The sequence below is a fragment of the Natator depressus genome, chromosome 20, assembly GCF_965152275.1.
Source record: "Natator depressus isolate rNatDep1 chromosome 20, rNatDep2.hap1, whole genome shotgun sequence".
NCBI lineage: Eukaryota > Metazoa > Chordata > Testudines > Cheloniidae > Natator > Natator depressus.
In genome coordinates, this window is record NC_134253.1 from 5,587,586 (window position 1) to 5,612,576 (window position 24,991).

The 24,991-nt window shown below is 49.6% G+C and overlaps 1 protein-coding gene across 1 annotated transcript; it reads left to right on the forward strand.

The window, feature by feature from the left end:
* The first annotated feature begins 1,738 nt into the window (after positions 1–1,738).
* LOC141975031 (keratin, type II cytoskeletal 8-like) lies at positions 1,739–19,064 on the forward strand. The gene is made up of 9 exons (XM_074935179.1): positions 1,739–2,071; positions 7,273–7,481; positions 9,656–9,716; positions 9,948–10,043; positions 12,309–12,479; positions 13,269–13,394; positions 15,531–15,751; positions 17,051–17,106; positions 19,021–19,064. The coding sequence occupies exons 1-9, from the start codon at positions 1,739–1,741 to the stop codon at positions 19,062–19,064; spliced, it is 1,317 nt and encodes a 438-aa protein (XP_074791280.1).
* The last annotated feature ends 5,927 nt before the right edge of the window (positions 19,065–24,991 follow it).

The window sequence follows — 24,991 nt, forward strand, 5'->3', positions numbered from 1 at the left end:
CTTGGTTCATCCCAATCAGTTTTTTAAAATACAATTGCAGATGCCACAAAATGCTTTTAAAACAGTGTTAATAAAAGCAACTACATGGATGTATCTGTTGCAGCATTTCCTTAGTGGTGTAAAAGGCATCTGACAGCGTGGAGTGGTACTGAAAACAGATTCTGAAACAGGGAACTTTGAAGCAGAGATTCACATTCTCTGGAAGGGACAGATATTATTTTCACCATATATTCTGATTACTCTCCTTAACCTAACACAGATTGCTTTCTCCATCAGGTAAGTCTATAAGGCACCATATGGGGAGAAAATTTCTGATAGCAGAGGGCTCTTTATTTTAGCAGACAAAAGCATAATAAGATCCAGCAACTGGAAACAAAGGGCAAAGATTTAATAGGGAGGATAATTAGCCATTGGAACAAGAAACCTAGAAAGGTGATGGATTCTTCATCATTTGAAGTCTTTAAATCAAGACTGGGTGTCTTTCTAAATGACATGTTCTGGTCAATTACACTTTAAGGACTTGATTCAGGAATCACTTGGTGAAATTCTAAGGCCTGTGTAATGCAGAAGGTCAGACTAGATGATTTAATGGCCCCGTATGACCTTCAAATCTATCAATCTAGCCAGCATCACCTCTGCTTTATCTTGGTGGAGCCTCAACCAGCTTGCCTTCATCCGTGTCACAGTCTAAACCAGAATCCGGGAAAAACACCTGACTGAGTGATCTGGTTTGGAGAGCTATAAACTTATGACTGAGTGTTTTCAAGACTCTGCACCCCATGCTTCCTCCCTCTCCCTCCTCATGGCTTCAAACACATGCTGAATAAGAGACAGAGTGGACCTGGCGGAACATCACATGGGACTGGAGTGTCCTTCTGTAGAATGCTCAACATTCCCTTCCAGTGTCTGTCCAAGAGATAAGAACAAAGCCACTTTAGAGAAGCTCCTTGCAAGATCTGTGGGTAAAGGAAGCCAACAGGATCGTACTATCAAAACCAGGATTGCCACTTGGTTTTCTTCTGTCACAGTCAACCAATGAAACAATTCAGCACTGTTCCCCATATCCTCACTCCTGCTGTCTTCTTGCTACATCCACCCCAGATCTTCTGTCAACCAAGGTGACCCCTGAGAAAAAAATTGGGAAAGAGGACACTTAGGGAGGCAGCAGATAAAAATTAAGTACAAAATTTGATATAGTGATATCTATATATATAGTTGACTATGCAAATTATATTGTCATAGAGTTGTTTGAAAAATGCTAATTATTTTTCATGGGAAATTTAGAAAATAAATTAATTTTTTAAAGAAAATTCTCTCAAAAATGTTCCCTTTTTTGTTGAAAACCCAAAGCTGTTTTCAGTTTAGGCTAAAAATTATTGCTATTCAAAAATAAAGAACCAAAATTTGTTACTTAATTAAAAGAAAAAAGAGAAATTGTACCAAACCGTGAACATTTTTACTAAACAACAAACTAAAAAATACTTTTTAACTGATGTATAGTTTTCTCTTTGCTGGCTCTGAAGAAGTTAACTAGGTTGGGCCCATGTTAATGAAGCAGATGATGAACTGGGTGCACTGAAGCTCTGCCCCTCCACTGCTCCACAGCCACTCAGGTGTATCCCTGCCCCATGGCCACCCTGGATTTAAATCAGCACTGACCTCATGCAATTCTCAGCCTTTACAGACCTTCCTCCATTGCCTACCAAGCACTTCCTCATTCTCCACCGGTGTCGTCAAAATGTCTGTCATCTCCGTCAGTAAGAAGTACAGGAGTTCCCCCCGCAACTTCAGCAGCCTGTCCTATGCCTCCACTGGCCACTCCAGAATGAGCCCCCTGTCTTATGCCATCTCCAGCCCAGGTGGCAGCAAATTCAGAGGAGCCAGGAGCCCCTTGGGGCTGGGGATGAGTGATGGGGCCGGCATCAAGGGTAGTCTTGTAGCAGTGAACTTCAACCGGAGCCTGATGAGTCCCATCAAGACTGGGCTCGACCCAGAGATCCAGCTCGTGAAAGCTCAGGAGAAGGAGCAGATCAAGACTCTGAACAATAAATTTTCCCACTTTATTGACAAGGTAAGCCTTGGGTCTTCTAATACTGAGCATCCTCTCCTTGGCAGACGGATCTGTGTTGTGAAGAGCTCTGTTGTCCTCCTTTCCTATTACGTTTTAACTCTTATAAGAATTGGAGAGACCAGCGAAAACTGTGATGAAACAGCCCAAAAGGCAGTGGTGGCAAGTTGCTAATGTCATGGTAGCTGTTGTCAGTGTAATAAGTAAAGGCAATAAAGAGGGTTTAGTCATTGTGCAACCTTTAAGAAATCGATATGGTACAAAGAATAATCAGCCTGAACGGCTCTCACAGCCAACACCAGAAGCTAGCTAGGCCTTATCTGATGCTCCAAAGGTTACACTAAATGGGACGCTTTCAAGCAGACCCACGCAGTATCACAATTGTTGTCTATATTTTCAAAAGCGACGAGACCAGTCAGTTTTGGGGTGCTCAGCTTGAAATGCCTCAAAAAGACTTGAGTTCCAGAGGTGGGCGCTCGGTGATTTTGGATAAAATCAACCCCCTTTAAGGGGTCTTAAGTTGGGCACCCAAAATCACTATTCAGGCTTAGGTCTTCTAAACAGATTGGGCAGGATCAAGACTTTATAGGACTCAACTTGGGAAACAAAAGAGGCTTCCCCGAACTCGTCAATATGTATTTTGGTTCATGCTTGGAGTAATCAATGAGCAACCTACAGTAAAGGCCAACCCTCTTTAATGCTTCTTTTTTATTGCTCCCACAGCCCAGTGGCTGTATTGGCCACTGGTTTTCTAAATTTTTTCTCTCTTAAGGGCTTAGAACAGGGGTGGGCAACTTGACTCTGAGAAGGAGCCAGAATTTACCAATGTACATTGCCAAAGAGCAACGGTAATATGTCAGCAGCCCCCCATCAGCTCTCCCACCCCGCTCCCTGAGCCTCCCACCCACCGGCAGCCCCACTGATCAGCGCCTGCCCCTCTCTCCCGCACCTCCTGATCAGCTTCGTGGCGTGCAGGAGGCTCGGAGGGGGAGGAGCGAGGGCACGGCAGGCTCGGGGGGGGCGTGGGAAGGGGTGGAGTGGGGGCAGGGCCTGTGGCAGAGCCAGGGGTGGAGCAGTGAGCACCCCCTGGCACGTTGGAAAGTTGGTGCCTGTAGCTCCAGCCCCGGAGTCAGTGCCTAGACAAGGAGCCACATGGAATCATAGTCTTTAAGGTCAGAAGGGACCATTATGATCATCTAGTCAGACCTCCTGCACAACGCAGGCCACGGAATCTCACCCACCAACTCCTGTAACAAACCCCTAACTTATGTCTGAGCTGTTGAAGTCCTCAAATCGTGGTTTAAAGACTTCAAGGTGCAGAGAATCCTCCAGCAAGTGACCCGTGCCCCATGCTGCAGAGGAAGGTGAAAACTCCCCAGGGCCTCTGCCAATCTGCCCTGGGAGAAAATTCCTTCCCGACCCCAAATATGGCGATCAGCTAAACCCTGAGCATGTGGGCAAGACTCACCAGCCAGACACCCAGGAAAGAATTTTCTGTAGTAACTCAAATCCCACCCCTTCGAACATACCATCACAGGCCATTGGGCATATCTACTGCTAGTAGTTGAAGATCAATTAATTGCCAAAATTAGGCTATCTCATCATATTATCTCCTCCATAAACTTATCAAGCTTTGTCTTGAAGCCAGATATGTCGTTCGCCCCCACTGCTTCCCTTGGAAGGCTGTTCCAGAACTTCACTCCTCTGATGGTTAGAAACCTTTGTCTAATTTCAAGTCTAAACTTCCTGATGGCCAGTTTCTATTCATTTGTTCTTGTGTCCACATTGGTACTGACCTTAAATAATTCTTCTCCCTCCATGGTATTTATCCCTCTGATATATTTATAGAGAGCAATCATATCTCCCCACAACCTTCTTTTGGTTAGGCTAAACAAGCCAAGCTCATTGAGTCTCCTTTCATAAGACAGGTTTTCCATTCCTCAGATCATCCTAGTAGCCCTTCTCTGTACCTGTTCCAGTTTGAATTCATCCTTCTTAAACATGGGAGACCAGAACTGCACACAATATTCCAGATGAGGTCTCACCAGTGCCTTGAATAATGGTACTAACACCTCCTTATCTCTACTGGAAATACTTCACCTGATGCATCCCAAGACCGCATTAGCTTTTTTCACGGCCATATCACATTGGCGGCTCATAGTCATCCTGTGATCGACCAGTACTCTGAGGTCCTTCTCCTCCTTCTCTTACTTCCAAGTAATGCGTTCCCAGTTTATAACAGAAATTCTTGTTATTAATCCCAAAATGCATGACCTTGCACTTTTCACTATTAAATTTCATCCTATTAATATTATTCCAGTTTACAAGGTCATCCAGATCCTCCTGTAGGATATCCCGGTTCTTCTCTGTATTGGCAATACCTCCCAGCTCTGTGTCATCCGCAAACTTTATTAGCACGTTCCTGCTTTTTGTGCCAAGGTCAGTAATAAAAAGATTAAATAAGATTGGTCCCAAAACCGATCCCTGAGGAACTCCACTAGTAACCTCCTTCCAGTCTGACAGTTCACCTTTCAGTGTGACCCGCTGTAGTCTCCCCTTTAACCAGTTCCTTATCCCCCTTTCAATTTTCATATTGACCCCCATCTTTTCCAATTTAGCTAATAATTCTCCATGTGGAACCTTATCAAATGCCTTACTGAAATCGAGGTAAATTAGATCTAGTGCATTCCCTTTGTCTAAAAAATCTGTTACCTTCTCAAAGAAGGAGATCAAGTTGGTCTGACATGATCTACCTTTTGTAATGCCATGTTGTATTTTGTCCCAATTACCATTGACCGCAATGTCCTTAACTACTTTCTCCTTCAAAATTTTTTCCAAGACCTTGCATACTAAAGATGTCAGACTAACGGGCCTGTGTTACCCGGATTGCTTTTTTTACCTTTCTTAAAAATAGGAACGATGTTAGCAATTCTGCAGGCATACAGTACAACCTCTGAGTTTACAGATTCATTAAAAATTCTTGCTAATGGGCTTGCAATTTCATGTTCCTTTAATATTCTTGGATGAAGATTATCCGGGCCCCCCGATTTAGTCCCATTAAGCTGTTTGAGTTCGGCTTCTACCTCGGATGTGGTAATATCTACCTCCATATCCTCATTCCCATTTGTTGTTCTACCATTATGAACTTCTGAAAAGCCGCGTGTGGCTCCGGAGCCACAGGTTGGCCACCCTTGTCTTAGAAGATCCCTTAGGGGCAGATTATTCCACATCTGCTCATTGTGGAGTTTCTTGCACCTTCCTCTGAAGTATCTGGTACTGGCCACTATTAGAGATGGGATACTGGACTGCATGGCTGTAGGTCTGATCCAGTCTGGGAATTCTTATGTTCCTAACTGTGGGGATAGTCTTATCCTGGAAAAATGCTCAGTTTTCCATGAGGACCAAGTGTTTTCTCCAAGTGGATGTGTCCTGTAGCCATCTGTGGAAGTGAGTGAGATTTGTCCTGTTCATAGAATCATAGAATATCAGGATTGGAAGGGACCTCAGGAGGTCTTCTAGTCCAACCCCCTGCTCAAAGTAGGACCAATCCACAATAATACTTCCTGAAGCGGAGAAAGATTAGTACATAGGGTATACGTAGGAACAGGTTCTCCTCCCAGGGAGTTATGGGTTAGCATAGAGGAGATAAATTATCCTTTGTGGCTAAAGAATAAGGAGATGGGCCCAGTTCTCTAGTGTCAGAGTCACAGACTTTAAGGCCAGAAGTCAGACCAATGTTCTGATCAAAAGTCTCCTATGATCAGTTAATGAGACTGTCAAGAGGGCTATTTTTGCTCTTAATTTGTTTTGAAAGGCAGTGACTGTTTCAGCACAGTTTAATGCAGAGACGCCGATTTTCAAATGTGCCGGGGGGATGCTCCACCCCAGGCCCTGCCCCCACTCCACCCCTTTCCCAAGGCCCCAGCCCCGCTCCGCCTCTTCCCATCCCATTCCGCCCCCTCCCTCAAGTGCACCCCACCCTTGCTCCTCTCCCCCCTCCCCCCAGCACCTCCTGCACGCCACGGAACAGCTGATCGCGGGAGGTGCTGGGGGGGGGAGCCAATTGGTGGGGAGGACAGACAGGAGGCGCTACGGGGCAGGGGGGAGGCGCTGACCCTCGGGGCTGCCAATGGGTGCTGAGCAGCCACTAATTTTTCCTGGTGGGTGCTCCAGCCACGGAGCACCCACGAAGTCAGCGCCTATGGTTTAATGGTAGAAAGCACTTTTCTCAGCTTGCGTGCAGATTCCCTTGACCATGGACACAGCTGCTCAGAGAGCACAAACAATTCTGTTGGGGCATGCGTCAGAAACTGGGAAAGTGAAACGGTGAAAGTGAAGAATAGTTGGCATAGCTTGGATAAAACTGGAAAGCTCGTGGCACAAGGAAAATGTACCTGTGGCTGGAGTTGGTTGAACGCTCTTATTTACATTACAATAAAACCTTCAAGATCAGGGCCCTAGCGTGTCAGGTGCTGTACACACTAGAACGGAGAGAAATTTTTTAGCAAAAAGAGGCAAGTTCAGTGACACCAGAACGTTTTGTTAATTCATGTTGATTTCACTGAATGATTTGTTTAAAAACAGAACAAAACAATTACAAAAATTGGTACCAAGCGATTTGAAGTTTCTGTTTGAAATGACATTTAGTTGCAAAACGTCCTTTAGTTTTATTTAAATTTTTTTTAATGTTTACAAATGGTCAAAAACATTTTAATTTTGTAGAAGTTAGACTTCTTGTTCAATCCAGAATGAACTTTTTTTCCGACTTTTCGATTAGCCAAAAATTTCCATCTGACCCCAAATTAATTTTTTTCGACCCTTTGAAATTGGTAATGAACCAAAAAAAAAAATCATAATTTGCCCAGTTCTAGTTCAGACACACAGCAAGAGATAATGCCCACCCCACTGAGCTTACAATCTAAATAATGAGACAGACACAGGTCGGGAGGAGACACAGAGAGGGGAAGTGACTTGCCCAAGCTTACCCAGATGCCAGCTGTCCACAGTCCTAAACCAGTTGCTCAATCTACTGGAGCACACTGGCTCTTGTAAATCGCCAGTTATATTTACACCCATTTTAATGATGCTTTTTCTCACTGCTGAAGTGAAGCAAAGGGGCTTTAGTGCAGCTGAAAAGTCTGGCCTAAGGTCTCCCATGTGCATAGTCACACCAGTCTGAGGACGCAAACTCCTTATCTCCCCAGGTTCGCACACTGGAGCAGCAGAACCAGGTGTTGAAGATCAAGTGGAGCATGCTGCAGGGCCAGAAAACTGGGCCCATTAACATGGAAAACATGTTCAAGGCGTTTATCAACAACTTGCAGAAGCAGCTGGAGGACCTGGGGCACCAGAGGGTTAGGCTGGAATCCGAGCAGGGCAACATGCAGGACCTTCTGGAAGAGTTCAAGCGAAAGTGAGTCCAAACTATGAAGCAGCCAATGGGGACTTTCTCACCAGGCCGAAAGGATTGGGTAAAGATTCCAGGCTAGGGTGCTTTGCACATCCAGGCCTATATCCATTAGCTATGGAAGAAGGAGGTCCTAAAGCAGAGGTGGGCAAAGTATGGCCCGTGGGCCACATCTGGCCCGTGGGACCATCCTGCCTGGCCCTTGAGCTCCTGGCCGCGGAGGCTAGCCCCCAGCCCCTCCCCTGCTGTCCCCCTTTCCCCGCCGCCTCAGCTCACTGCGCCACCAACGCTCTGGATGGTGGGGCTGCGAGCTCCTGCTGGGCAGTGCGGTGGCGTAGCTGGCTCCAGCCGGGCGGCGTGGCTGCCAGTCCTGCTGCTCTGAGTGGCATGGTAAGGGGGAGGGGAGTGGGGGGGTTGGATAAGGGGCAGGGGGTCCCGGGGGGCAGTCAGGGGACAGGGAGCAGGGGGTGGTTGGATGGGGTGGAGGTTCGGGGGGGCGGTCAGGGGACGGGGAACAGGCAGCGTTGGATAGGCGTGGGAGTCGCGGGGGGCCTGTCAGGGGGCGGGGGTGTGGATAGGGGTCGGGGCAATCAGGGGACAGAAAGCAGGGGGGGTTGGATAGGGGGTGGGATCCTGGGGGGGCAATTAGGGGCAGGGGGTCTCAGGAGGGGGCGGTCAAAACATGACTTTTCAGAAGAACTTGGTCCATTATATCAATGGGCAAAATTGCAGTACGGTTGGTATCTCCAGGCTCAGTGGGTAGGGGATCTTTTGCTCCTAGTCACCTCAAGTCTGTGCCAATAGACCTGGGAGAATATTTTTGTTTGAAACGTGATTTGGGGAAAAGGCAGCTTTGGCAACAACTAACTGTGCTGTGAATTTGTGTTGGCTTCACTGAAGTTTCCTTGAAACACAATGCCAACACGTAAATAAAAGCCCAGTCGAAGCGAAAGGTTTCGTTTTGGGTCCAATGGAACGTTTCATTGGACCCAAAATTATCTTATTTTAATTTGTACTATTAGATTCTCCAGAAATTCTGAAAATTTCCCTTTTCTGTGTACCTGAAATGATTCCCTCCCCCCCACCCCGATTTTTTGGCACTGTTAGTGAACTGAAAAATGTATAATTTGCACAGCTCTAATTTTCACCTCTATCGTCTCTCTCAGACAAAGGTGCCGACTTTCTAATGAGCTGGGGGTGCTCAACCCCTGCTCTGCCCCAGGCCCCACCCCCAGTCTAATCCTTCCCCCATGGCCCCACCCCTGCCCTGCCCCACCTTGCCCCCACTCCACTCCATCCCACCCCACCTCTTCCCGCCCCCTTTTCCCCCTCCTCCAAGCACGCCCCACCCTCACTTTTCCCTCTCCCCCCCAGTGCCTTGTGTATGCTCGGAACTGCATGGGACAGCTGATCATGGTGCTTGGAGGAAGGGGAGGCACTGGGAAGGGTGGGAGGCGCTGATCAGTGGGGCTGCCGGTGGGTGGGAGGCGCTGGGGGGAGAAGGAGGAGCTGATCGGGTGGGGGCTGCTGTTGGGTGCTCAGTACCCACCATTTTTCCACCTATGGGTGCTCCAGCCCCGGAGCACCCATGGAGTCAGCACCTATGCTACACCACTGCATATCCAGACTAACTCCATCGCGCCCTTGGTGGGTTTAAATCAGGCCCAATATCTCAAAGCCGGTCCAGATTTATATCCCCATTGTGCTTACAGGCTCCAACTCTGATCATGGCCCTATTATGCTGAGGGCAGTGCAAGTCGCATTGTGAGATGCAGTCCCTGCCCTGAAAGGCTCACGGTGTAAGCAGAGAAAAGGCGGGAGGGGAAATGACTCATCCATGATCACACAGCAGGGCAGTGGCGAAGACAAGAATAGAACCACTAGGCCACACCACCTCTCTCTTTTGCAAAGTCCCAAAGTGCCCAGCCACAGTTGCAACAGCAAGGGTCTGATGCAACAGCACCCAAAACCCCAGCTGAAGTCAGTGGGAGCTGGGGGTGTTCCCCTCCCGTGCCGGGAGGGGAACACCCAAAGCTCCCACTGACTTCAGCTGGGGTTTTGGGTGCTCTTCATAACATCCTCTGATGGTCCCCACATCTTTGTAGCTTCCGTAAGAGAATTAACTCCCAGCCACTCAGACGCACCCTGCAATGAGCTGATTCCCTCCCACCTGCTCACAGGTACGAAGAAGAAACCAACAACCGGACAAGGAGGGAAAATGAATTTGTCCTGCTTAAGAAGGTGAGTCCATGCTTCTTCCAACTGGGTTTAGCGCTAGGCATCGGGCATGATTATTTATTTATTATGGGTATTGTGGGAGTGCCTGGGAGGCCCAGGCATGGATGAGGATGCTATTGCGTTAGGCGCTGTACAAACATGGAACAAAAAGATGGCCTCCTACCTCCAAAGAACTTCCAATCTTAGTAAACAGGGTTGGAGTCTGACTCACAGGTGCCTGGACTCTTTTCTCAGGAGGTGGACGAGGCTTACATCAAAAAGGAGGAAATGGAGGTCAAGTTGCAAAATTTGACCGACGAAATCAACTTCCTGATAGAGCTTTATGCCAAGGTAAGTGGCTTTTCTCTCCCTTGTCTACACTTTGTGGCAGCACATGAGGTGCGGGCTGCGTCCACACTGGGGTGCGTGGCTAGATGCGGCAGGGAAAGGCTCTAGCAGGTGGAGGTAGTGGGACACTACACGGCTCATGCTAGCAGTGTAGACGGGGAAGGCACTGGTTGGACGCCTAGAGAGCTGGGCAGGGTACAAGCCCCAAGGTTCTGGGCATAGGTGCTGACTCCGTGGGTGCTCCGGGGTTGGAGCACCCATGGAGAAAAATTAGTGGGTGCTCTGCCCCCCCCGGCAGTCAAGCTCCCTTCACCCCCCACCCCACCCCGCCCCTCCTCCTCCTCTTCCTCCCCCCAAGTGCGCCGTGTCCCCACTCCTCCGCCTACCTCCAAGCTTTTCCTGGCCGCCGCCAAACAGCTGTTTGGCCGTGTTAGCACACTCCGGGAGGGGGTGGAGGAGCGGGCTTATGATGCGCTCAGGGTGGGGGGGGGAGAGGTGGGGCCAGGGCAGGGATTTGGGGAAGGAGTTGGAATATTTGCAAGGGGGGGGATTTGAGATGGGGACTTTGGGGGAAGGGGTTGGAATGGGGCTGGGGAAGGGGTGGGAAGAGGCGCGGCAGGGGTGGGGCCTCATGGAAGGGGTGGGGTGGGGGCGGGACCAGGGGCAGAGGCGGGAGTCCAGCACCCACGGGAAAGAGGGGAAGTCGGCGCCTATGGTTCTGGGGTGTCTTTACCTGCCTAAGCAGTGCCTCACCATCTACACTGCTGTTTATACCCATGCTAGGGGTGTGTGCAGTGACTGTAAGTGTAGACGTAACCTTAGATTACGACTATAGTTCTAAATTTCCTGGTGAATTCCATTGCATAACAGAGTTTCTGTAATGAAAGATCCTCCCAGTCTAGAGAGCCAGAGAAATCGTCTTTTTTTTAAAGGGGCAGACCTGCCTCCACAGTTCACTTTCCAACTAGCTGCAAAATTCCAGGCCAGATTTCAAGCCCCACAATGTTCAGGAGCTGTTTGGGGTTTGTTCGGGGCCCACAACTGGGATAAATAGTCACCAGTTGATTCTTACAAAACTCCTCTGTTGTAAGTGTCATGACTCCCATTCTACAGACAGGAGAACTGAGACAGAATGACTCACCCAAGGCCACTTGGCATGTAAGTGGCGGAGATGGGATCAGAACTCAGGAGCTCCTCCACTCACGCCTCTTAAGGGGTCGTTCACACTGCAAAAAAACCCCTGCCACAGCAAGTGTTCAAGTCCGGATCTGCAGACTTGGGCTCACAGAGTTCACCCTATGGCGCTAAAAATAGCCTTTTCGGCATTCCCATCAAGGCTGGAGTGCAGGTTCTGAAAGCCGGCGAGGGGTTTGTGTCTCAGACCCTGAGCTCTAGCCGGAGTGGGAATGTCAATATGGCTATTTTATAGCGCTGTAGCTAGAGTCTATAGCCCCAGGCTCTGACGCTTGCTGCCACAGGTCTTTTTTTTTTGCAGTGTAGACATACCCTAAGACACTAAGCATATAGGGACTTCCATATTCCACTATCCTGTTTCTAAGAGTAGCCAGCACCAGCTGCTTCAGTGTAAGAAAAACAGAATTAGCAGAGGTGGAATGATCTACCTCCATGTTAGGGCTCATCCTGACCTCTGACAGACAGAAATAGGCTTCCCAACTGAACCAGGAGGTGTTAAACCCCTCCCTAAATTTGTCAGCGTTAACTGTTATAACTTTGGGTATTCTTCTCATCCCATCCCTTTTGGAATCTTGCGACTTTCTTGGCCTCACTGACTTCCTGTGGCAGTGAGTTCCACAGGCGAATGACGTGCTGTATGGAAAAAGTATTTTCTTGTCTCTATTTTGAATTTGCCACCCTTTAACTTCATGGAACATACCCTCATTCTTGTGTAAGGAGACCCCGATCTCCCTTCTCTAGACGTTTGTCATTGTATATACTGTTATTGTGTCCCCTTTTAGTTGTCTCCTCTTGAAGAGAAACCATCCCAATTTTGTCAATCTCTCTTCATAAGAGAGTTTCTCCAGCCCCTTAATCATACTTGTCACCCTTCCTTGAACCCCTCTAATTCTACAATATCCTTTTTGGAGGTGGGGTGACCAGTGCTGCATGCAGAATCCAGAAGAGGCTGAAGCATTGATTTATATCAGCCTGGGGAGAGAGCTTCCATGGGAGCCGGCTGCAGGGCTTATGGGATGCAGTTCAGTTCGCTGTCCTTCGCTATAACGAATGAGGGTTTTTTTCCTCATGTAGGAGCTGCGTGAACAGCAGACCCTGGTAGAGGTGTCCAACACCCCCATGGTCACATCCGTGGACAGCAGTCCCAAGCTAGACGTGGACAGCATCATTGCGGAGGCCAGAGTGCAGTACGAGGAGATGGCTGAGAACAGCCGAGAGGAAGCTGAGAGCAAGTATCGGATCACGGTGAGCGAGGCCCGTCTCTGCCCTGAGCGGCTGCTGTTTAGAAGGGCAGGGCAGTCCATGTGAGAGAGAAGTGACAATATGGAACAGGGTGAGCCAGGGCCCTAGACAGCTTCCTGGTTCCTTTGCCAGGTGGCTTCATCCTTTGCTTGGGGTGGTGTTGACAGCAGGGGTCCACCACCTAAGGCCCACTTCTTTCCGCCACTCCTGGTCAGATGGGCTGTGGCCTTCCTCATCCCTGACCTACAGCCATCAAGCAGGTAGGGGTCTATCCTGGGCTTTGTGTGCAAGGCCATCACCCTGGTGGAGGGGCCTTCCTACCATATAACCCCCTACGCTACCCCAACCAAAGAGCCTTTCCTGCCACCCCAGCTGAAGGTCTTGTGTGTGGGGTTCCCCTCAGACACCCGTCTAAACTCTCTGAGCGCGCAGTGGATTTAGGGGCCTGCCACAAAGGGTGGGAACTTGGTCTCACTCCATTGGGCCCCCTGATCCAGGGGGATGGGAGAAACTGTTCCCCCATCTTCCTTGGCCAACCAAGAAGCAGTGCTGGAAGATGGAGCTGTTTTCTCCCCACCCAGGACAGTGGCTGCATAGATGACAATTCTGAGGGGAACCCTAATTTGTACGTGCCCACCTCTGTACCCTTGCTGGCGGTGAGGTGACACGACATGGCTAGCATGAGGCTCTTCACTGAGGCGGTGGATCTCACCGGCTCCCAGACTCGTGTTTCTCTAGATCCTGATCTGGACTCAGCGTCTCCTTCCCTCTTTCCCTTTCTCCCCTATGCAGTACGAGCAGATCCAGGAGAAAGCAGACAGGCACGGGAAAGAGCTCCGTGCCGCCAAGGCCGAGCTCAACGAGCTCAACCGGATGATCCCATGGATCCAGGCGGAGATTGCAGCTCTGAAAGAACAGGTCAGCGAGGAAACAGCTGGGGATTCACATATGGATGGAGGGGGCCACATCCAGCCCTGGGGGGGAGCTCTGCTGAAGTAATTCGGTGCCCACAGGGCCAGATTTTCCAAAAGCTCAGTGCACTGGGTGCATAGAATCATAGAAAAGTAGGCCTGGAAAGGACCTTTTGAGGTCATCTCGTCCAGCCCCATGCTGAGACAAGACCAAGTATACCTAGAGCACCCCAATAGGTGTTTGTCTAAACCTGTTACCTCCCTTGGCAACCTGTTCTAATGCTTAACTATCCTTACACGTAGAAAGCTTTCCCTCATCTCTAACCTAACTCTCCCTTGCTGCTGATCAAGCCGATTACTTCTTGTCCATGCTGGATTCCTGGGCTCTTTTGAAAACCCAGCACTTGAAAATCAGCACCTCGTCATTTTCTCCATCCATTCTTTCGGAGAGACCTTGAGGCAGGAGCGTCCGAACGGTGTGGAGGCCAGGGGGCCATGGCCCTCCCACTTTTTACCGGCCATAAGGGCGAACAATGGGGGGGAGGGGGCAGAGAGGAGAAAGTGGGGGTTGGGTTCTTGGGGGAAGAGGTGGTGGAAGGGCAGGGACTCGGGGGCGGTGCATTGTTTTGGGGGGAGGGCCACGGTTTGGGCATCTGTTGCTCCCCCCACTTTAGGGTGCTTGTGCCACCCCTTCCTTGAGGCCATGGGACCAGGGAAAGGGACTTCCCTTTAGGCTTCTTGCCATGTGTCCGACTTTCTCTCTAATGACAGTCGGGCTCGGGGACCAGTCACAATGTGATTCTATTCTGTAGTGCGGGTAGGATGTTAATTGTGTCCTGAACCCTTGCTAAAGCCATGACCAGTGTATGCATTGGTTAGGAATTCAGTCACTGTCCTATCTATCTCTTCAGGGGTGACTTGATTACAGTCGATAAGTATCTACATGGGGAACAAAGATTTGATAACGGGCTCCTCAATCTAGCTGGCAAAAGCTAACCAGATCCAAAGGCTGAAAGTTGAAGCTGGACAAATTCAGACTGGAAAATAAGGGGCAGATTTTTAACAGTGAGGGCAGTTAACTATTGGAACCATTTGTGGTGGATTCTCCATCACTGGACACTTTAAAATCAGGATCGGATGTTTTTCTAAAACATCTGCTCTCGTTCAAACAGGAATTATTCTGGGGGAGTTCTACTGGGCATGTTACACAGGAGGGCATCAGACTACCTCAGTGGTCCCCAACGCAGTGCCTGTGGCCACCATGGCGCCCGCCGGGGCATTTTTGTGTGTCCGTAGGACACCCTGCTGCCGAAATGATGCCACTGAGCGCGGCCGCTGGAGAATCGCCAGCCAAAGTGCCGCCGAGAAGCGTTGCCGTTTCTCAGCGGCATTTCGGCGGCGGGGCAATATGCTAATCCCACAAGAAAGGTTGGGGACCACTGGACTAGCTGATCAAAATGGTCCCCTCTGGCTTTAGAATATCTGTCTCTTTCTGTCTCTCTCTGACCTGTAGTTCCACACTCTAGCCAGCCTCGCTCTCTCTCTCCGGTCTCTTTCTCTACTTAGCAACTTTCCCCACTCTCATTGCCAATGTATCTCAGCACCTTACAAACTTGGTTACGGTGCTGGACCGGGACTCAGGAGATCTGATGTAAATTCCTGGCTCTCCCGCATTGTAAATGTCAAAACCAAACATTTGGGCTTTTTCTGTTGTTGGTTTATTGGTTTTCGTCTGAAGCAATTCAGTGAATGGATTCCAAAATATTTCAGCCGATGTGAATTTGCATTTTGCAGTGAAAAATAAGTTTTGGATGAAAAAGTGTCACCTGCCTCTCATCTCCTCCTGATCTCTAAGACTAGAGACTGGATTAAGCCCTGACACGTAAGCCTTAATACCCCTTCCAAAATGTGTGTTGTCATTAATTATAAGGGCCCTACCTCTCTTCCCTTGCTTACTTCTTTTCTTGCTGGGAAATTTCCACTTACCCAGTAACTAGCTCTCTTTGGAGTTGCCCACGTGATTGGAGAGTTGGCCTTAGAATGTCCTATCTGATTTCTGCTGTCAGCTGAACCCTTTCCTCCATAGATGGCTCCAAAGAAAGACTGGGTCTCAGTGGAAATCTGTCAAACGTCTGTTTTGCAGAACGCCAAGCTGGAGGTGGACATTGTCCAGGCTGAGGAGCAAGGCAAGATCGCTGTGGCAGATGCTACAGAGAAGCTGCAGAAGATGGAACATGCCCTGCACAAGGCCAAGCAGGACATGGCGCTCCACCTGCAGGAGTATCAGGCGCTGATGAGCCTCAAACTGGTGCTGGATATCGACATCGCCACCTTCAGGAAGCTGCTGAAAGGAGAGGAGAGCAGGTGGGCTTTGGGATGGGGATGGCGTGAGTCATGATTGGATGGCTCTCCACCACACCCAGCAATGGGAGAACCAATGAGAGAGCTGAGTACCATAGGCCAGCCCCCAGTGCTAGAAAGTTGGCTCCGACATGGTGCACCTGTCTGTCTCTGAGCTAGATGGATTAACCCTTTGATTGCTGACCTCTCTCTGGGAAAGGAGCTCAGGTGGGTTTGGAAGGGGGTCGGGTGGCACATGATGTGATTGGATGCCTCCTGCTGGTGGGAGGGCCAGTCAGAGAAACCAAATGAGCCCAGTGCTAATGCACTGGCCCCAACAGGCCAGTCCAGTGCTAGGTTCATTGTGACCAAGGTTGCCACATCATCGGAGGAGATGGGTTTGCGACCGAGCAGTACAGATTAAGAACAAGCAGACTGGAAATTAAGGTAGCTGTGCGGGACAAACTGGACGCTGTGTGTGTGGAGTATCTTTGGAGGAACCAGTTGGTCGGCCTGTAGATATTCTGCTTCTGTTTCAGGGTGACTTCCCCCAATCAACTGTACTTGACCCTTAATTATCTCTTAACCCGGGTTGCTGGTCCTTTAACTGCGGGTGCACAAGAGCATTCCGATGTGTGTGATTACAGCCAGACGGCTTTCTATGGAAGTCATTGTTCATGCAGAAGTGGGCCAGCCGCTTCCCAGCTGAGCACAGCCTCTGAGCTTGATTCACCACTTCTCCACGCCTTGCCTTACGCTGGTATGTCAGGCAGGCAGCCTCTGTCTGCGGCTGTGCTGAGGCAGGGGTGAAATGCCTTCCAGGGGGGTGAGTCATGGAGTCAATGAGGTGTCGAATGGCTGGGCTTTAACTCGGTTCCTAGCAATCTATATCCTAGACAAGCCAGCCTCATGCAGTGGAGGAAATGGAGTAAAGCATCTGGGATCTCCTGTGTTCTAGTCCCAGATTTGCTGCTGGCTCACTGTGGGCTTAGGGGAGGTCATTTAACCTCTCATTAGTACCATAAGGATAACGATCCCATAAGAAATATTTCTACCTCCGGCTTCACTGTGGTTGCTATGCAGCGTGCTAATTTTCCGCTCAGATCTTCTTGGGTAGAGCCCCGATCCTTCTGCTTCACAATACAGGCCCTTATTGACTGAGCCAAAGGAGAATCTCTGTTAGTTGCGAGCAGTATGGGGCTCGTGACACACAGATGAACTGTTCTGAGTCTGTGTTGACGGTGGCTTGCACGCACAGCACTCACTGTGTCCTTCTCTGCATCCCACCTGCACTAAGTTTTGTCGCTCTCTTCTGCTTGGCAGGCTGGAATCCAGTATGCAAAACGGGAGCATTCAGACTAAGACAACCGGCTATTCAAGTAAATATATTTCATCGGGGGCACCGGGGAGGAGGTGGGCAGCAGGGCAGACCATAGAACCAGGACAAAATCCCACTCCCATAGCAGTGCTGGACTTTACTAGCCAGTGGGAGTTTGGCACGTGTAGGGAGAGCAGAATATGAGAGATGGCTTCTGTCATGTGGGTCAGAGAGGAGAAATTTGCCCCTTGTGAGTCACTAAGGTCCTGATCCTGTAAGCTGCAGAACATACCCCACTGTCGACAATCACATCCAGTGCCATAGGCGTGGGAACTATGGGAGCAGGGGGGCTGCAGCACCCCCAGATTTTGCGCAGGTTTTGTGCCTGTGGTCCCGGCTGCTGCCACTGCACTCGGGGTCCCAGCTGCTGCCCTGCATCCTGGGTCCCAGCTGCTACCCCATGTCCAGGGTCCTGGCTGCCGCCCTGCGCCCAACGTCCCAGCTGCTGCTCCATGCCTGTGATCCTGGCTGCCGCCCCGCGTCCAGGGTCCCAGCTGCCGCCCAGCATCCAGGGTCCCAGCTGCTGCCCCGTGGCCAAGGTCCCGGTTGCCATCCCTGCGCTGGGGGCTCCATGCTGGCCCCGCACCCAGGGTCCTTGCTGCTGGCCCCATGCCCGGGGGCAAGGGGGCTGGCTTTCAGCACCCTCACTATTAAAAGTGTTCCAGCGCCATTGTCCGGTGCCGGGACCGTCAGCTAGATTCTGACCTTTTCTGGCCTCGTGTTCGCTTAAACTCTCATTCCTGGGGCAATCCGGTGAATGACAATAAAGGGCCATCTACTGCCTTCAGTTTCACCCATGCCATCGCATTGGCTGAGATGGCAGGATGTAGACAAGGGCCCAGCCTGGCTGGTGGCTGCTCCTTGTTCTCTGCTTCACTAGAATGGGTCTGAGGTGTCGTCCATATTCACAGAGCTGGGAAGCTTCCCGGTGGCTGAAATTTCATGCCCTCCTTTTTTTTCCGGGCAAAACACTGTTTTTGACCAATGTGTACATTTTCCATGGAAAATTTCCATTTCTGGCTGAAATTTTCTGGTTTAAAGAAACTGAAAATTTTGGGTCAAGGTTTTGGAGTTTTGTAAAAAAAAAAAAAAAAAAATTCATTTTTTTTTGGGTTCAGTTTTCCGTACATTTCGTTTGGTTGGTTTAGAAAACTGAACGTTTGTGGCTTTGGAAAAAAATCAAACATTTCTGTGGTTTGAGTTGGTTTTTTTGTTTTTTCTTTTAAATTGATTTAGTTGGGGATTAGTCCTGCTTTGAGCAGGGGGTCAGACTAGGTGACCTCCTGAGGTCCCTTCCAACCCTGATCTTCTATGATTCTGTGGAAAAGCCTCAAAATGTTCCATGGGAAGGTCTGAAAAAAAATCATAAAAAGAAAAGATTTCCCACAAAAAAGAATGAGTGTGTTTCATCCCGCGCAAGTCTAAGTGTAACGCTAACAATTGTCGGTGGGCGGGATCGAACCTGGGGCCTCTGGAGCTTAGCGTGTGAGCTTCTACAGCATGAGCTAAAAGCCAACTTCCTATTAGCTAAGGCTGTAGAGCAGACACATTTTAGCTCTCTCTCTAAGTGGTCTCAGTGCCACTAGGTAGGCCAGAACACCACACCTAGAAGGTGTGTGGGTTACAGAAGCAGAGTGGAGCCTGCAGCAGAGAGCAGACTGTCACCTTGTAGCGGCTGCTGATGTAACCAGTACGTGGTGCGTAATGCAGATAGACCACATTATGGCCCATCCCTCTGACCTTGCATGGTCACTGTCCTGGCCTGTGATCTGGGATGGTGGGTCTGTCTCCTACTGGTGCTGTCCTTGAGCATGCTTGATTCTTCCCCTCCGTTGCGCTGCCCTGATCGGTTGCTTCTGGGATGCAGGGTTGGAAGCCCGTGAGCTAATGTGTCCATCTCCCTCTTCTCTTCCAGGTGGGCTGAGCACAAGATTCGCTGGCAAATTTGGCAGCTCGTAAGCGTTGGCGCTGCCCCCCAGTTCCTCCCCCCTGGAAAGCTTGACTGAGAAAAATAAAACCAGGGATGGAAAATTGGTGTCCGGCGTCCTCTCAGATGAGCCTCTGTTACTTTAGTGCCTTAACAGATGGGCCTTCATTGATCAGTTAAGCCAGTAGGTCTCTGGGGGAGAGTGGGACAGGGGCAGAAATCTGGGACCCCCTCCACCCCAAATCTAGCAGCGGATGCAAATTCTGTTCATGATAATAGAGGAGTTGGGTGATGGGGTGAGCATAAGCAACAGTGGGGTAAATGGTTTGCCAGTGTCCCCTGACATCAGCGTTTGGTCCCTATCAGTCTATGCTTCTTTCCTTCTCAGTGGCTGCGGAGCAAAGCTCTGTTAGGTTTTTCCTCTCTTTCCCCTGCCCAGAGAGGGTCATTGTTCACCCAATGAACTTCTTACCTCCGATAACGACATCTCTGTTCTCTTTACAAGACAAGTGGAACCCACTAGTGAGCGTGTATTACAGGTCCCTGATCCACGGAGGTTGCTTCTCTATTGCCTATGCTAAAAGACCCAGTTGTCAGGACCGGGGTGTGGGCGGTCAGGCCTAGTTGTCCGAGCAATGGTGGTCAAGCCTAGTGGCCAGAGCTGGAGATGGAGGCCAGGCATAGTTCTGAGGTCAGAGCCGTAGTCAGGAACCAGGTGACGGAGCCAAGGGTCAGAGCTCGAACCAGAAGTCAGAGCTGGAGTCAGGAACTGAGCAGAGGAGCTGGTCTGTGATTGTTTTGGGATCAAAGCCCCACTTGATGTTACTGAGCAGAGCTGGGTGAGTGGGGTGCATTGGGAATAGGGCTGGTCATGCTGGCCCATGAAAAATTTGGGGATTGTGAAAAAAAATTCATCCTGAACTGGGGTAAAAAGCCAAAGCTTCGAAGTTTTTTGCATAACGAAATTCCGAGAAAATTCTAGTTGGCAGCTGGTATCAAGCGGAATGCCCCAAGGGTCGGTCCTTGGGCCGGTTTTGTTCAATATCTTCATTAATGATCTGGAGGATGGCGTGGATTGCACCCTCAGCAAGTCTGCAGATGACACTAAACTGGGAGGAGAGGTAGATACGCTGGAGGGTAGGGATAGGATACAGAGGGCCCTAGACAAATTAGAGGATTGGGCCAAAAGAAATCTGATGAGGTTCAACAAGGACAAGTGCAGAGTCCTGCACTTAGGACAGAAGAATCCCATGCACCGCTACAGACTAGGGACCGAATGGCTAGGCAGCAGTTCTGCAGAAAAGGACCTGGGGGTTACAGTGGATGAGAAGTTGGATATGAGTCAACAGTGTGCCCTTGTTGCCAAGAAGGCCAATGGCATTTTGGGCTGTATAAGTAGGGGCATTGCCAGCAGATCGAGGGACGTGATCGTTCCCCTCTATTCGACTTTGGTGAGGCCTCATCTGGAGTACTGTGTCCAGTTTTGGGCCCCACACTACAAGAAGGATGTGGAAAAATTGGAAAACGTCCAGTGGAGGGCAACAAAAATGATTAGGGGACTGGAACACATGACTTATGAGGAAAGGCTGAGGGAACTGGGATTGTTTAGTCTGCGGAAGAGAAGAATGAGGGGGGATTTGCTAGCTGCTTTCAGCTACCTGAAAGGGGGTTCCAAAGAGGATGGATATAGACTGTTCTCAGAGGTAGCAGATGACAGAACGAGGACTAATGGTCTCAAGTTGCAGTGGGGGAGGTTTAGGTTGGATAGTAGGAAAAACTTTTTCACTAGGAGGGTGGTGAAACACTGGAATGCGTTACCTTGGGAGGTGGTGGAATCTCCTTCCTTAGATATTTTTAAGGTCAGGCTTGACAAAGCCCTGGCTGGGATGATTTAGTTGGGGATTGGTCCTGCTTTGGGCAGGGGGTTGGACTAGATGACCTCCTGAGGTCCCTTCCAACCCTGATATTCTATGATTCTATGATATTTTCAGGCCAATCGGAACAATCCCTTTCCACGTTGACCCTTTTTTATTCTTAATTTTTTAAAATATAAAGTAAAGAAAATTTCAAATCAAAAAGTTGTCCTGAAACAAAAAAATCAAAACTGTTTCCCTCCCAATTTTTTTTCTAAAGGAAATTTCATAGAAATGGAGATGATTTTGCAAAAAAATTCCGATTTGGCGAAACGGCATTTTCTGACAGCAAACTAGTTTGACCTACGTATTCCAACCGGCTCAAACTGGGCAGGGACGAGTATCTGGGATGGGTGTGGCAGAGGATTTGAGGGCAGGGAAAGGGCTTTTATGAGCAAGGCATCATAGGAGCAGAGAAGAGTCCAGGATGGGGTCAGGAAGGGAGTAAGCTGGATCTGGGGAAACCGGAAGGGGGGAGAGACATAGCAAAAAAAACGGTGTAAGAGGAGGAATGAGGAAGGGAATGAAGAAGAGAAATGAGCACACAGGGCAGGAGAGCATGGAAGTGTTTGCTTGCCATGAAGATTTAAATTTCTCTCCCCTGCCAGCTGGGACAGGAGCTGGGGAGTGCAGAGCAGATCATATCTCTGTGAAGCTTTGGCAGTTGATATATTGGGGCACAGAAGCTGAGTAAAGGTTTACCCTCCTGTTCTCCAAATGGGTCAGAGATTCCCCGTCTTCCCTCGAAATATCCCCTCTCCTCCTGCTCTGCAAGGACACTGGGTCTCACTCCAGAGCCTGTGCCAGCTGTTGTGAGTGGAGCTGGTGCCCCTAGCTGGTTGATCAAGGGAAGCTGGCCTCTTCTCACTTTTGGCACTTTGCACGGGGGGGAAAGTGAACGCGAGCGAACGCGAGAAATGGCTCAAAATTCGGAGCCCTGCCGCTGACACAAAGAACAGCCCACGCTGTCCACCCAGCTCCGATGTTGGGCAGAACCAAAAATGTTGGTGGAAAACCCTGTTTCAATTTAAAAAAAAAAAGTGCAACTAATTCAAGTAAAAAACCCCGGGGAAATGGAAACAGCTTGAACGTTGCAAAGCTGCCGCAGCGAAGGCAGTGGCAAGGGGGATGCTAGCTTGGGGATGCTACGTATGCTTCAATCACACCTTTGATTGCACTGTAAATGTATCTTCAAGTCAGGTCTGTCAGGAAGCAAGGCTTGGTAGAGCCGTCTCTGGGCAACCTAACGAGCGCAGCTCTGGAGTTGGCTGCCTGATTGGCTAGACAGCCTGATCGGTGGGAAGGATAAGCAGACCAGCTCTTAAGCTCAGCAGCAGGTTGTACCTGTTTGGATCCAGCCTGGCCTTACTCCAGGGAACTTGGTGCTGACCCCTGGTAGCTGGTCTGTGATTCTGGTCTTTTATTTCTGCTGATTGACTTCTGCTCCCAACACTAGGCATGGCCACCCATGTCCTGGTTGTTGATGAGATCGACCCCAGGCCCTTTTGCTGGTGCAGTAATATTGCTAAGGGGTGTGATATTGCGGCAAAGCTCTAGTGTAGACGCAGTCGTATTGGCAGCAAAGTGCCAGCATAGCTTAGCTCGTTGGGGGAGCTGGTATCTGCTGTAAGCACTCTAGCTGCTGTAAGCTGTGTCTACACCAGGAGCTCTGCTGGTGAACTCTTTCTACTATGGACTAACTGCCCCACTATGGCTTAATGGGGCATTATCTCCAATTCTGAAGCATTTGGACCTGGTAGCATTCTACACCAATATTGTACGTCCACTTGAGGCCCTGATATGGCCCTTTACCATAGCATGGGAGCACCTCACAGTCCTTGAGTGTTTAGCCTCATAACCCGTCTGTGAAGCAGGGCTATTATTCCCATTGTGCAAGTGGGGAAACTGAGGCACAGAGAGGCTAAGTGCCTTGTTCCAGGTTAAATGAGAAGCCTGTGGCTGAGCTGGGAATTGGACCTGCGTTGCCTAAGGCCCAGGCTCGTCCCCCATCCTTAGGAACAGGTGTAAATGACTAACGCAAGGTGCAAGGCAAATTGAGGACGGGGTCCTGGGTGCTCCAGCCCATCCAGGTTTTCCTCTCAAGAGCACTGCATGCAAGTTTCTCTGCTAGGTGGCCCTGTGCCCCCTGCTGGAGCATGGGGGAATTGCTTCAAGGGGAAAACTGGCTCGATTCTCCTGGCTGCTGCTCTTGGGGGATAAGAAATGTCTTTGTTTTTCGGAGAGCGGCTGGACTGCATCCAACAGGCCTCCCGCGCCGGCTGCTCTAACCTGCCTTCTCGGCTAGGGACGCGCAGCCATGTGGGCCTTTAAAAACAAAAGGCTGCTGAACCACGCCACGCACAATTCCCGCCCTGGGGAGAGAGCCTGAGGCACGCATGACGGATGTTAGTCGCGTCACTTAGTGCATGACTGGAAGGTGCTCAGATCCTACAGGGATGAGACCCTACAGAGGACATATCAAGCGTCTAGTTCCTTCCTCGCTGCAGCCAAAGCAGGCTCAGGCACGGGGGTCTGGGCTCAGGCTGTAGGGGAAACATTTCTGGTTGAGGCTCCTTGGTTAGCATCTCGGTGGCCTTGCACCGATTTCTATTGCCAAATAGCTGCAGGGAACAAACTTCAGCCTCTGGGCAGCTCACAGACTTTTCACTTTGCCAGTTTACTACTGGTCATGTGTTGATTGGTTACCCTAGTCATATGGGATGGCTACTGCTCCTTGATTGGATGACTGGAACTTTTAAAATGGTGACTGAAGGACAAAAAATGAAGAGCAAGTGTGACATGCTGTATTATCTGGGATCTGCGTAGAGGATAAGCGCCTATTACTGCTGGAAGCCATCGGAGTTACTACTTCTGCTCCAGTGGTAAAGTTCTGCTCTTTGCATTTGAGTGGCCTGTGTTTTGAGCCCTGCTGGGGAGATGTCCAGTCAGCAGTCAGTGTGCTAGATGCTGTACATTATTTATTAGGTGCATTATGGTAGCACCTACATGCCTGTCACGGAGCAGGACCCCACTGTGCTAGGCACTGTCCAAGCAGAACCAAAAGACCGTCCCTGCCCAAAGAACTTACCCAGCAGATGTCAGAATAATCCAAGCCCACAACTAACAATAGAGTGAACGCCCCTGTTTATTCATGAGGGCCCCAATCCTGCAAGCTGATCCTTGTGGGCAGATCCTGATGCCCACGCGGAGCCCCATCGACTTTAACGGGACTTTGCCTGGGATCCAGAGTCTGTTTCTGTGTGGATCAGCATGTGGGCTCCAGCCACAGATGATGTTCTAGGAGCTCAGTGGAACACTGGGACCCTGTGGGATGAGTGCAAATGACCTGCTGTCAAGGTTCCTCCCCCACTCTGAACTCTAGGGTACAGATGTGGGGACCTGCATGAAAACCTCCTAAGCTTACTTTCACCAGCTTAGGTTAAAACTTCCCCAAGGTACAAATTAATTTTATCCTTTGTCCCTGGATCTCCACTGCCACCACCAAACTTTAACTGGGTTTACTGGGAAACGTAGTTTGGACACGTCTTTCCCCCCCAAATCCTCCCAACCCTTGCATCCCACTTCCTGGGGAAGGTTTGGTAAAAATCCTCACCAATTTGCATAGGTGACCACAGACCCAAACCCTTGGATCTGAGAACAATGAAAAAGCATTCAGTTTTCTTACAAGAAGACTTTTAATAGAAGTAAAGAAATCACCTCTGTAAAATCAGGATGGTAGATACCTTACAGGGTAATTAGATTCAAAACATAGAGAATCCCTCTAGGCAAAACCTTAAGTTACAAAAAAGACACACAGACAGGAATAGTCATTCTATTCAGCACAGTTCTTTTCTCAGCCATTTAAAGAAATCATAATCTAACACATACCTAGCTAGATTACTTACTAAAGTTCTAAGACTCCATTCCTGGTCTATCCCCGGCAAAAGCAGCATACAGACAGACACAGACCCTCTGTTTTTCTTCCTCCTCCCAGCTTTTGAAAGTATCTTGTCTCCTCATTGGTCATTTTGGTCAGGTGCCAGCGA